At 40.8% G+C, this 12,364-nt stretch overlaps 1 protein-coding gene across 1 annotated transcript; it reads right to left on the minus strand.

Annotated features, from left to right (window-relative positions):
- Nucleotides 1–1,155: 1,155 nt before the first annotated feature.
- On the minus strand, nt 1,156–11,366 carry ubap1lb (ubiquitin associated protein 1-like b; the record flags this gene model as incomplete). Its single annotated transcript, XM_080730062.1, has 6 exons — nt 1,156–1,290; nt 2,674–2,775; nt 5,410–5,622; nt 8,114–8,725; nt 10,195–10,324; nt 11,338–11,366. 6 exons carry the CDS (start codon nt 11,364–11,366, stop codon nt 1,156–1,158), a joined length of 1,221 nt encoding a protein of 406 aa, XP_080586188.1.
- Between the last annotated feature and the right edge of the window lie 998 nt (nt 11,367–12,364).

Here is a 12,364-nt window from a genome sequence, read left to right on the forward strand (position 1 = left end):
AGAGTTGCTGAAAACACAATAAAAACACAACAATCTTTGTATTGTATGTTTAATGAATTTTAGACAATTGCTTTTTTTAAATATACAGTTAGAGTCACAACATGTATTCTTATAAATTAAAGTTATAGGCATATTCAGGTAAAAAAAGTAAGAGTTGGCAACGCCAGTCAGCAATTGCCAGATTTGACAGAAAAAAGACAGTATTTAAGATATTATTCATTCATTCAGCAAAAGCATCCATACCAGGGAAAAATTAAGTGACTTGCACATTGAATAAACTATTAGCATACTAAACCTTTTTCATTTTTTTGTCAAAGGCTCAATAACAAAACAACTGAGCCAAAATAATTAATTATGGGCAAATTACTTAATACACCATATCGTAAGTAGAGATCCTTATTTTAAAGGCCACTGTCCATAAATGATTAAAACTATTAATACCGCTTAGATGTTTTATCCAATTAAATAGGATGCAGATGCATGTTAAGGTGTGTGTGTGTGTGTGTGTGTGTGTGTGTGTGTGTGTGTGTGTGTGTGTGTGTGTGTGTGTGTGTTAGGGCATTCACGAATAGAGCTTTTTAGTATTCGAATTATTCGACCTCAAAGTATGCGAATAGTCGAATATTTGACAGTCGACAGGACTCGCCAAACTGGGCAAACTGTCAAATAATATTAAGTAAGCAAGAGGCGAACATGGTGAAAATAGCCGATCTACATGCTCACAACGCCTCGCAACGAGCATGTAGATCTGCTATTTTCACAATATTTATCTGTAGAACCGAGTCACATTAAATGTAATACCCCAGTTCAAATATGTTTATTTTGGAGGTCACGGCCTAAAAAAGTTTGAGAACCCCTGGTATAGAGCATTAACAAATTCATCCGCCAGGGGCATTGACAACTCATTCTTATGACTTCCTATCTACCCAAGCTTTATAAACCATGAAGAAATATATATTTATTTTTTTTAAGAGAAAAAAAAAAAGGCGAATATTCGACTTCGGTGAACAATGTTGAATAGTGACTTTGATATTCGAATATTCGAATATGTGGTGAATGCCCTAGGGCCTAGTGTGTGTGTGTGTGTGTGTGTGTGTGTGTGTGTGTGTGTGTGTGTGTGTGTGTGTGTGTGTGTGTGTGTGTGTGTGTTCACTGTCATGTTGTAAGCATCATCAGCTCCTCCAGAGCCCTCTCACAGTGGTTGTCATGTACAAGCAGGACCTCTTTGATGGCGTTCTGCTGGAAGCCCATCTCATTGAACTGCCTGAGCAGATGAAGGAACTCCTTAGCCTGATAGTCAACAAGAGAAGATCATATTGTATTGTTACCCAAGCAGTGTACAGGGTTCCCACACATTTTTACCAATTAATTTCCAAAAATATTTAACCCAATTTCCAGGACTATATAACAATAATTCAGCTCAATAACAAGTCGCTTACTCCTACGCGCAATGCCCAAAGACAGGTAGTTAGTGTACGCCAGTGGTTCTCAACCTTTTCAGGCTGTGACCCTCGAAATAATCATATTTTAACTGGGGACCCGGCACCCTGACGAGAACAAGAGTTGAGGGATTTTGTATAACACGTTTCTATTGTGAAATTTCACAATTTCTGCCTCTAATATTTGACAATTTGGCCAATGTTTCATTTGTCATCTCAGAGGTATTAACAAAATCAATAACCAAAGACAATGCATAGCTATTTTGTCCAGGACCTTCCAGGACCCTTGATCAATTCCAAAACCTTTCCAGTACTGGATTTCTTTTTTTCTAATTTCAAAATATTTCCAGGAATTTCATAACCGTGGGAACCCTGAGTGTATGTATCAGTGGTTTTCAACCCTTTTCATATCAAGGTCTATTGTTTATTCTGCATTTGAGCCACGGACCACCACTAGATGAGATTTAGCCTCTCAGACCCAAAACGTAGAATATTTTGTTTTTGTTGGATACGATTTTATCCACAATTCCATGCTGTATTGATGTGGGATAGGACTAGGAGAGATAACAGGCACACGTTTAGTCGATCAACATAACTATTCTTCTGAAGTACATTCTGTAATTGTGTAGACCTATTGTAATGCAGGTGTTTAACAATAATTAAAGTCTTGAGAGCGTAAAATGAAATCAAATGGACCCGTAAGATTTTACTCTTTTTTTTCTATGGTTAAAAACTGTTAAAAACGGTTCTGCACGGCGGCGGAACCATTTTAGGCTTAATATAATCGGGTTAATTTATAGCATATTTGGGAGAAGGTTCGGTCTCGCTCACAGTGAGACACAACAGCCTGCCTGCAGGCTGCAGTGCGTGGCACAGGCTGACGTAGCTATATGTCCAGTTGTATGTCCAGCGAAAAATAACCGACAGTTGTAAAGTACTGTTATTTTATTCATATTAAGCAAGACCTGTCAAAACCTGTCTGTTTACTGTTATGAGCCGAGTATATCCTTCGCGCTTGAGAGCCCAGTCTCTGCATCTGAGACCAGTGGTTGGTCACTTTTAGACGCCCACATCTCCCACAGCGAATGACAATCATTCATTTGCCACATTGACAGTTCGACGACGAATGAGAACACATTTATTTGCATCGCGGAACCCCCTCAAGGACCACAGACCACTGGTGGTCCCCGGACCACTGGTTGAGAACCACTGCTGTACAAGGAGGGCGGTTTACCTTGGTTTCACAGTTCTGGAACATCTCCAGGGCCTCCTCTACCTGAGCTGCATCGTAACCCAGCTCACAGAGATGGTCACATGCCACCATGTAACTCAGGATCTGCAGGCAAAACACATATCCACATACTGTATCACAGACTAGTGGTTCTCAACCTTTCCAGGCCGTGAGCTCCAGAAGGAACAAAGAAAAAATATAGAAATTATAGAATTAGATAAAACAAACAAATTAATATTAGAAACAAATAACACACAATAAACAAAATGATGTGAAATAATAATAATAATAACAAAGTAACACAAAAGAAGATGATTCTACTGATAAAACTCGTGGTTTTGGAAAGTCTGTTGAAGAAAGGATTTAGGGTCCCTAGAGTTAGGAGAACTCCATCTAACCAGAGCTAGGTGACTGCCTGCATTCCTCCCTACATCTTTCCTGACTCTACTTTCTCCTTCCATGCAACAAGAAGAGAGATCGCAGCTGGCAGTGGCAAATTCATATAACAAGACTTCATCAACAGAGATCCACGCATTACTTGCTCAATCAGTGCAATATTCATTCTGGTCTGTGTGCTGTAGCAGATGTCACGCTGCTCTCACCGTTCACTCTGCTGGCCTCTGGTTGTTATCCATCCGTCTCAGAGTGACGTTATTTGAACAAGATATTAATGTTGTACTTATCAAGGTTCTAAATGTATCTGATTTGTGTGGAATCAATTACCTAGCTTCCTGCAGACTTCCTGCAGTTTTCAGTGTCTGCCAATAGTTATGCAACAGCGTGGCTTTGTCTTGCCATGGTGCAATGAAGCAATAGGTTCATTTTTCCCATGGAGATTTCTGAGAATATTTTTTATAATTTAAACATGGAACCAAGCCATATAGCAAAAAAGGGTATTTATTAAATATAGTATATGACATCATTAAATAATATAATTACATATTCAAATAGGTTTTCACACAGAATCTAATGTTTTATGGTCATACCAGGAGCCTGGATGGCTTGATTCTAGGCTTAATATAATTGATATCAATATTTTTGGAAATCTCTCTATGGAAAACTGTATGGACTTTCCATCTGCGGCACCACAAAATGCAAAAACACAAAACAATTTTTATTTTACCATTGTAATAATTTTGTCATTATCTCTATGTAGTCAATACAAATATAAATTTTGCTAACGCTTTAGTGCCTGTCTCTACTCCACACACCATTCCATAATTACCCTGCCTGCCTGCATGCAGCAGGCTGTCTGTGAACAAAATAACTCAAGAAGGATGAGGCAGATATTCATGTTACTTGGTGGGAATGATTAGGAGAAATCCCCCGAAAAGATGAGCATCTTTTGGGGTGAAAATGGTCAAAGATCAAGCCAGGTCAAAATGACGTGATCGGTTATAACATCTCAGGAATGGAGAGTTGGTGGGGGCCAAATTTGCAACCCCATGTGTATTTCATTATGTCTTGTCCCTACTAGGGCATTCACCAAATATTCGAATATTCGAATATCAAAGTCACTATTCGACGTTGTTCACCAAAGTCGAATATTCGCTTATTTTTATTTTTTTATTGTTTTCTCTTTAAAACATATAGTTTATCAAGCTTGGCTAGATAGGAAGTCATAAGAATGACTTGTCATTCCCCTGGTGGATGAATTTGTTAATGCTCTATACCAGGGGTTCTCAAACCTTTTTAGGCTGTGACCCCAAAAATAAACATATTTGAACTGGGGACCCCCACCCTGACAAGCACTTGGAATTGTAGGTATTACATTTAATGTGACTCGGTTCCACAGATAAATATTGTGAAAATAGCAGATCTACATGCTCACAACCCCTCGCAACGCAAGGCGTTGTGAGCATGTAGATCGGCTATTTTCACAATGTTCGCCTCTTGCTTGCTTAATATTTGACAGTTTGGCCAGTCCTGTCGAATATTCGACTATTCGAATACTTTGAGGTCTAATAATTCGAATACTAAAAACCACTATTCGTGAATGCCCTAGTCCCTACACTATACCAGTAGGGAGCATTTGCTTACCTCTACCAACCTTCTACCCTGGTTCCCCACATTAACCTTATGTACTGGTCTTTGATTGATTCGGACTCTCGGGACTGACACCGATGAGAAGCACCCAATACAGAGCAGGCTGTGGAAACTCTGAAGACGGTATCTATTTTTGCTATGCTGCTGTGGCGTGGGTTTTTTCCCTCACAGGGCAACAGCATCAGATATATTGAGAGCTGAAACCAGATGTTCCATCTGTATAATGCCATGCCAACAGTGAGGTAGAGACCGTCTGCTTCAAGTTATGAAAGGTGCAAAAAAAAGGAGAAAAAAACGATTTGGCAGACTGTTGCAAGAATTACATAAGTTAAATTCTATTAGTTGTACGGGGTCATTGTAGAAAAATGTTGGCCCTGTCGCAAATTACACAAACGTTGGGCTTTTGGTGCGAGTCAGTGATGGATTGCTGCGATTACATCTTTGACCTTAGTGTACCATTACTATACAAAGGAATAAGATGTCAGACTGTGTTAGCTCTGAATGGGATAACAGAAGTACCAGGAGATAAGAAAGACATTTTGATGGTTGAACCTGTCCGCAGTCTATTACCACGCCACAAGGATTACAGATCTGCTCTCTTGATTCAGAGAAGGTCACTAATAATAAGTTAATAGCTGAGCCGAGACCAAAGAGACATTGTGTGGACAATGCTGTATGTTATTTTTAACTGACCTGTTCTGGGGATTGCTGCCCTGTCTTCTGAAGGGCAATGATGGCCGCACGGAGGGGGTACCCTCTATCTGTGATGGCCCCCAACAGCTCCCTCTCCTCTGGGCTCAAAGCAGACAGTAGTTCCAGTGACGAGTCCAGCATTGGCGTGTGGGAACCCAGGGGTCGCGAGGTCGCAGATGGAGGGGGAGGCGAGCATGAATATGGGCTGAGAGACTGTGCGGAAAAGAGGAGACCGATGTCAGCAAACGTCCCCTGTGTATGTATGATTGCGTGTGTAGATTTGTCTTTGCATGCTTGAGAATGTATAAAGAGAGAGGAAGATAAACAGTAGAGGAGGGTTGTAGGAAGCAGTGTTGATTTCGTCGACTAAAACTATGACGAAAAATGTTTGTCGACTGCGTCCTTTTCACTGACGAAAACTAAATGAAAACTAAATAAAAACTAAATAAAAACAAAGCTGTGATGACTAAAACTAAGACTAAATATATTGACAATGTTGTCAACAAAATAAAAACTAGACTAAAACGTTAGGGAGGGACTAGTGGAGAAGTGAGTCATTTTATGTTTGGTTGCTCTCAGGTGTTGCGTGCTGAAAATAGCCGATCTACAAGCTCACAACGCGTCGCGCTGCGGCGCGTTGTGAGCTTGTAGATCGGCTATTTTCAGCATGCAACCAAGTGTAAAATCAGTCATTACGATGTCATCAAGGCCTGCCAAAATGCATTTTAATTGACTAAACTGTAGATTTAGTCAACTAAAATCTCATGATATTTAGTTGACTAAAATTAGACTAAAACTAAAACCTTTCAGGAGACTAAATTATGACTAAAACTAAATGAGATTTTCTTCAAAAGACTATGACCAAAACTAAATCAAAATTTGCTGTCAAAAACAACACTGCAGTAGAGGAGGGTTGTAGGAAGAAATGCAACGAGAGATGGACAACCCCATGCTGAGATTAGCATGGAAACTAAATATGACCGCACACTGAAACCCTGACTGACAGTGTGAACATGCCAAATGGAATGCCATTCACGGCGTGTTGCAAGGTTAATCCAGATGATTAACCTTGACAGGGACGTGCTGGCCATTGGGAAAAGCGGGACAACTCCCGAACGGCCGGTTCATTCCAGGCCGGCCATTAGGAAAAAAAATAAAAATTAAATGTCGGCCTTCATTTTGGGAGCTGGGCGGCCAACAAAGTAAATCGTCACTGTCGGGCAGAAACCTCGTATCTCCAAGTTTCAAATTTATATTTTTTTTCGCAAAGCAAAGCCCTGCTTCATCATACAAGGCCGTTGCACAAAAGTAGTGAAAACAGCAGATCTACAAGCACACAACGCCTCGCGGTGCGAGGCGTTGTGGATCGGCTGTTTTCACTAGTTCATCATCATTTTTAAAATGATAAATACAAAACAAACAGTTTTGGACATATAAGGTTTCCACGGGACAAAGACGAAATATAACGCGCTGGGCTGAATCAGGGGCCCAGCACGTCCCTCGTCCCTGAACCTTGAGATGCAGCTTTGCTGAGAAAGACAATTTCAGAGCACTTCCACTTGCTAATCCTGATGAAATTGTAGTATCCTGGTCAGACTCCAGGGCCAGACTTTACACTAGCTAAGTTTAGACTGCAGAATCCCCAGAAATATTTTAGAAATGTGCAGTGAAAGGGGGGGGAAAAGCGATCATAGTTCATAGTCAATTTTCTCTTCTATTTGAAAAATTGTGGTAATCTTAAACCAAAACACAAGTAATAAATTAAAACAATGCCTTGATTAACAACATGGAATTGAATTACCGAGCAACGAAATCTATGTGAACTTGATAAGGGTTTAGCTAGGAGATGTATGAGCACATGTTGTGCGCTTGTAGATAGGCTATTTTCAAAAAGTGGTTATTAAATGTATCAGTTGTGTATTTTGTATAATAATCTATATCTGCAAAGTAACTAGTAACTAAAGTTTTCAAATAATTGTTGAGTAGTAAAAAAATACAATATTTGACTCTGAGAGGTAGTAGAAGTATTAAGTATTGGACAATTTAAATACTCAAGAAAAGTACGTAAGGGGCGCCCACTGGCCTAGTGGTCAAGGCGCATACCACATACTAGGCTATGATGCCTGCTGGCGTCGCCGGTTTGATTCCAGGTCCGGACGGCCTTTGCCACGTGTCGTCCCCAGCTCTCTCCCCATTTCCTGTCAGTCTACTATCCTATCAAATAAAGGCATAACAAGCCCAAAAACAAATCTTAAAAAAAAAGTAACTCAAGTAAAAACTGTTCCGAAGTACAATACTTAGTGAGTAAATGTAATTAGTTACTTTCCATCACGGCTTGTGGTGATTAAAATACTTTGCTTGTCTTTACCAGACCTATGTATAGAGCTACTTATAGTAAGGTCATCCCTTCTACCCACTAAAAATAAGTGCTCTGGGCTTCAGGCTGGAAAATATCCCGCCTTTGGGAACCAGCCTTTGATTATTTATCCCAAGAGACAGGGCAATTTGTATAGCTAACATATTTCTAGCGATTCCAATAAACACAACTCTGTCTAACCAAAATAGTTTGTACTGACTCTCCATTTTCTTTTGTGTGATTAAGCCTACAATCAGCTCTAAATAATTACATGGTTATTAGAGAAACTGTTGGTCTTGAATTCATGAATTATTTTTACGAGGTTTCTCAGATGGCTTCATCCCTTACCAGCATGTTGTGTTTAATGTCGGGGACCCTGTCGACTGTGCTGGCCCTTGCGTTGGGAGGTCTGTGTTTGTGGGACGTGAGAGCCTGCGTAGGTTCTGCGCGGCTGCTCTTTTTCTGGGTGTCTTCACCAGAAGCATCCAACCCTGAGAGGGAACACTGACGCAGGTTCTTCCTGCGTTGATGTGGGAGGCTGCTCAGACAAGTGGGTGGATTCAGCAGGTTGGGGGTGAAGGCTTTCTGTGCTTTTCTCGGACCTCGCTGACATAAAATGGGCACAGGGCCTCCAGCCAAAGAGGCTTTCACTGGCAAAAATGTTTTCGTTTTCTCTGCAGGGCTTTCTACTTCATCGTCGGAGTCGGAGATGTTGAGGTTCACGCCAGTGCGCAGGTCTTTCAGGTTGAGACTATGGGACCTCTGTCGAGGGTTGGGCTCCCAGAAGTCTGAATCGTGTCGGCTGGCCAGGCGGCTCTGTTGGGGACTACTAAACATCATCCAGTAGGGTGGGCAGGATGGCGGTACTTCTGATGGGGAGCGCAGAACAGGAGGCTTAGGCTGGCTGGGGTAGCCATCTTGGAGCCCCGTCAGCACCCACTTCTCCAGACTGAACTCAAACTGTACCACAAACATCAAACAAATGATGTGTTAGTACATTTCTTATTTCTTCACTCCATTTCTTCCACGTCCCTCTTTTTACCCCTCTACACATCTTCCTGTTTGCCGAAATGTTCGCCTATTATGACATGCCCAGGCCAGAATAGGTACACAAGGGTTCATGTGATAGATAGATAGATTTCTTTATTTTCGTGTCGTGCACCAAAAAGGTGCCCAGCCCACATGGACTTACAGGACACATCATTATAAATCATTTCATCAGTACCATACATTATACAGGTATACATTTAAAAATAAAATAAAAACAAACCAACAAAAAGACTGTTTTTCAAACTTTGCTTCAGACATACAAAACACTTAGTCTTTTTTACCAAGCTTACACACATAATCTGCCAAAAAGAAAATACCTTTACTAAAACATAATTCAAGTCTTTCATAATCGTCCAACCAAAAAAGGTTAACACAAATAGATGACATTTTACCAAATAATCTATGTCTTAATTCATCATAATGGACAATAAAACAAGAAATGAACCTCATTTTAAAATTCCTCCAAATCACACAACTAACAAACTCTGTCCTCCTCAGGAGTCCCAATGAATCTACCTGTCTCCAAAGCCAAGTCATGTGGTTAACTATTCCTTCCTCAACTAATCATTTCCCTCCTTCCTCTTCATCTCTTATCCCCCCATTCCTTGGGAAAGATCCTACAAAGCCTTATTTATAAAGTGGATAACCATAACAAGGTTATAAATGGGTGGGTTGGAGGAAAAAAGGATGCTCTGATGGAAGGCTCAACTCGAAAAAGGACAAAGAGATTTTTACTTTGTTTTGCCTGTTCTTGGAGTGCTGCCTTTTTCTTCGGGCGATATCTCTACATGGGTTATAATTGCGTCTTTGCGTATTTTGTATGACTATATGAGGCAAAATTCTAGTGTGATCTCTTAAGACTCTTGGCTATAGTTTGACAACATTAGCAAGTAAGACCTTTTTTTTCTTCCTAATATGTTATAAGGAATCCATGTCCAAATATACAGAGGAATGAGTCTGGGCAGTCGCTGAGGAGATCAGAGTTGATTGTTATGATAATCTTAATTACAATCAGACGAGAGAGGTACATTCCAGGATGCTTCACATGCCTCCATGTAATCATTTGATACATTTGATGCAGAAAGAATAGCAAGCAGACACTGACACCTTATTTGTTATGAGCTCAATATCAACATCTCACGGCCACACTTCATTTCTACAGCACTGTGTGTGCAGGTGGCACAGCAGTGATTAAAGGGAGAGTGTGTGTTGGGTAAACAACAGTGCAATTAGTCTAGCTTGTTCCTCCGCAGTAAAATCCAGTGTAACCTGGGTTATATTTGTACGATCTCAGAGTCAAATTAACACTAACGATTTGATGGCTTGAACTCACACACACACACACACACACACACACACACACACACACGCACACGCACCTCTGTCTCTTGCAGTATGGTGAGGTAGTCAGGGACTGTAATGTCTGGGGCAGTAATCAGTTCCACTTCTTCCTTGGCTTCTTGTAAACTCCCCAGAGGCATCCTCATAGGGACACAGTCCATTTCACTGCTATAGACAGAGAGAAGGGTAGACATATTGGGAGTAGTTAGAATAATTTGGGGGATATATTGGGACATAAAATGTGATTAACTAGCACAAATGCCACATAATCTACTCTGTATTACAGATTTCAGGTTGCATATCTTAAAAAAAAATTAAAAGCCTTCCGAAAACCAAATATGAAAGGCTACATTCGATTTAGTGCAGGGTTCCCCAATTAGTTTTCCCAAAGGCCGAATTATGTCTAGGGTACCAAGCCAAGGGCCGCAACATTGCAGGGAGTGACGGTGGTGTTCCCGCTACTCCAGCAACAGTTTTCGTCGTTGTCAGGTGAAAATCTTGTATGTCCAAAACCGTTCATTTTGAATTTATCATATTAAAAATGATTTAAACTAGTGAAAACAGCCGATCTACAAGCACACAACGCCTCGTGGTGCGAGGCGTTGTGTGCTTGTAGATCTGCTGTTTTCACTACTTTTGTGCGACGGCCTTGTATGATTTGCGAAAGAACGTACAAATTTGGAGATACAAGGTTTCCACCCAACAACGACGATATACTAGTGTTGTTGCTGCTCTTATACCACCATTATTACTGGGTTGGTGGGGGCCAGACAGTAGCCCCTCGCGGGCCGCAAATGGCCCGCGGGCCGCCTATTGGGGAACCCTGATTTAGTGGCTCCCAGAAGGCCTACCCTCTTACATGTTGTTGTTTCTATATTGGTTAAGTGTATTATGCAACTAGAAGGCCAACAGAGCTGTCTGCAGGTGGATGATAAGGGATTATGACACCATGTTTGTTTAGCAGCCAAACTGGTGCCCTTTCCTTATTGGCCAAAGGTACCACGAAACATTAAACATGCATGCACACACCACACACGTTGCACATACAGTACTGTAGCTGTTGTGCGTATCAGTGGACCCAAACATACTTAAGTCCTGCGTCTCTGCTTTAAGTCCTCACGTGTGTCTGAGAGTAAACCTCAAGGTAGACAGAAGGTATTATGACGAGGAACATGACTCACTGTTGAGCCACTTCCATCACCACTGCCATGGGAAAGCTAAATCAGGTACTTGCTCCAGAATGGCTGCTCCCACAACACAAGCACACAAACTTCCAAAAAGCCATATGGTACAGGACTTATGACCAGGCGACAGACCAAAGATGCTTCGATAAGCTCATTAAGTGGTTTCAAGAACAAAGAGTATCAGAAAGTACTGGTATGATGAATAATAGCATGTTAAATAAATGCATACCAAGAATACATAAATGGTAAATGGTGCATTTATATAGCACTTTTATCCAAGGCGCTTTACATAGATTGTGCATTACATTCACCCATTCACACACAAATTCATACACCGGTGGCGGAGGAAACCATGCAAGGCACCAACCTGCTCACCGGGAGCAATTAGGGGTTCAGTCTTGCTAGGACTCTTCGACATTAACTCAGGGGGAGCCCGGATTCGAACTGGGAACCCTTCGTGCTCTAGTAACGGTTTCTCTACCCCTGAGCTATGTCCCTGAGCTAACATTATAGTTGGATACTTCAGTTTTCACATAATTTATTCAAGGCCAGAATATTTTATGTGATGACAATACTGAAAAACTGCAAGCAATTTAGTCTCTAAAAGGCTTGTGTAAAACATAAAAAGGAAAAGCCTGAAGCACACAGAAATGGCAGCCTGGCGCCAAATGGGCTGGTAGCTACAATGTACAGTAACTCTGAAAGACACTGTTGTTGAAACTTTGCAGTCATGAAAGTAACATTTTTAACATGATCAGTTTGCTTTTTCCTTTTGATGCGGAATGTTCCGTGTCTAAGTCACCGGCTTTCATTCTTAAACTGGGATTTTATGTACCTGTAAATCAATATATTATTTCTCAATTAATTAATTTAATGATAATAGATAGCTGGTCAGCAGGCTACATAGAATGTCAGGATTATTTTCTATAGCTCATTTTGATCCATTTTGTTCCAGAAAAACATACATTTAATTAAACGAGCTATAGTCAACTTTTTCTTGAAAAACGGATGCTAAAATAAAGAT

Source organism: Nannobrachium achirus (genome assembly GCF_963921795.1).
Source record: "Nannobrachium achirus genome assembly, chromosome: 7".
Taxonomy (NCBI): Eukaryota; Metazoa; Chordata; class Actinopteri; order Myctophiformes; family Myctophidae; genus Nannobrachium; species Nannobrachium achirus.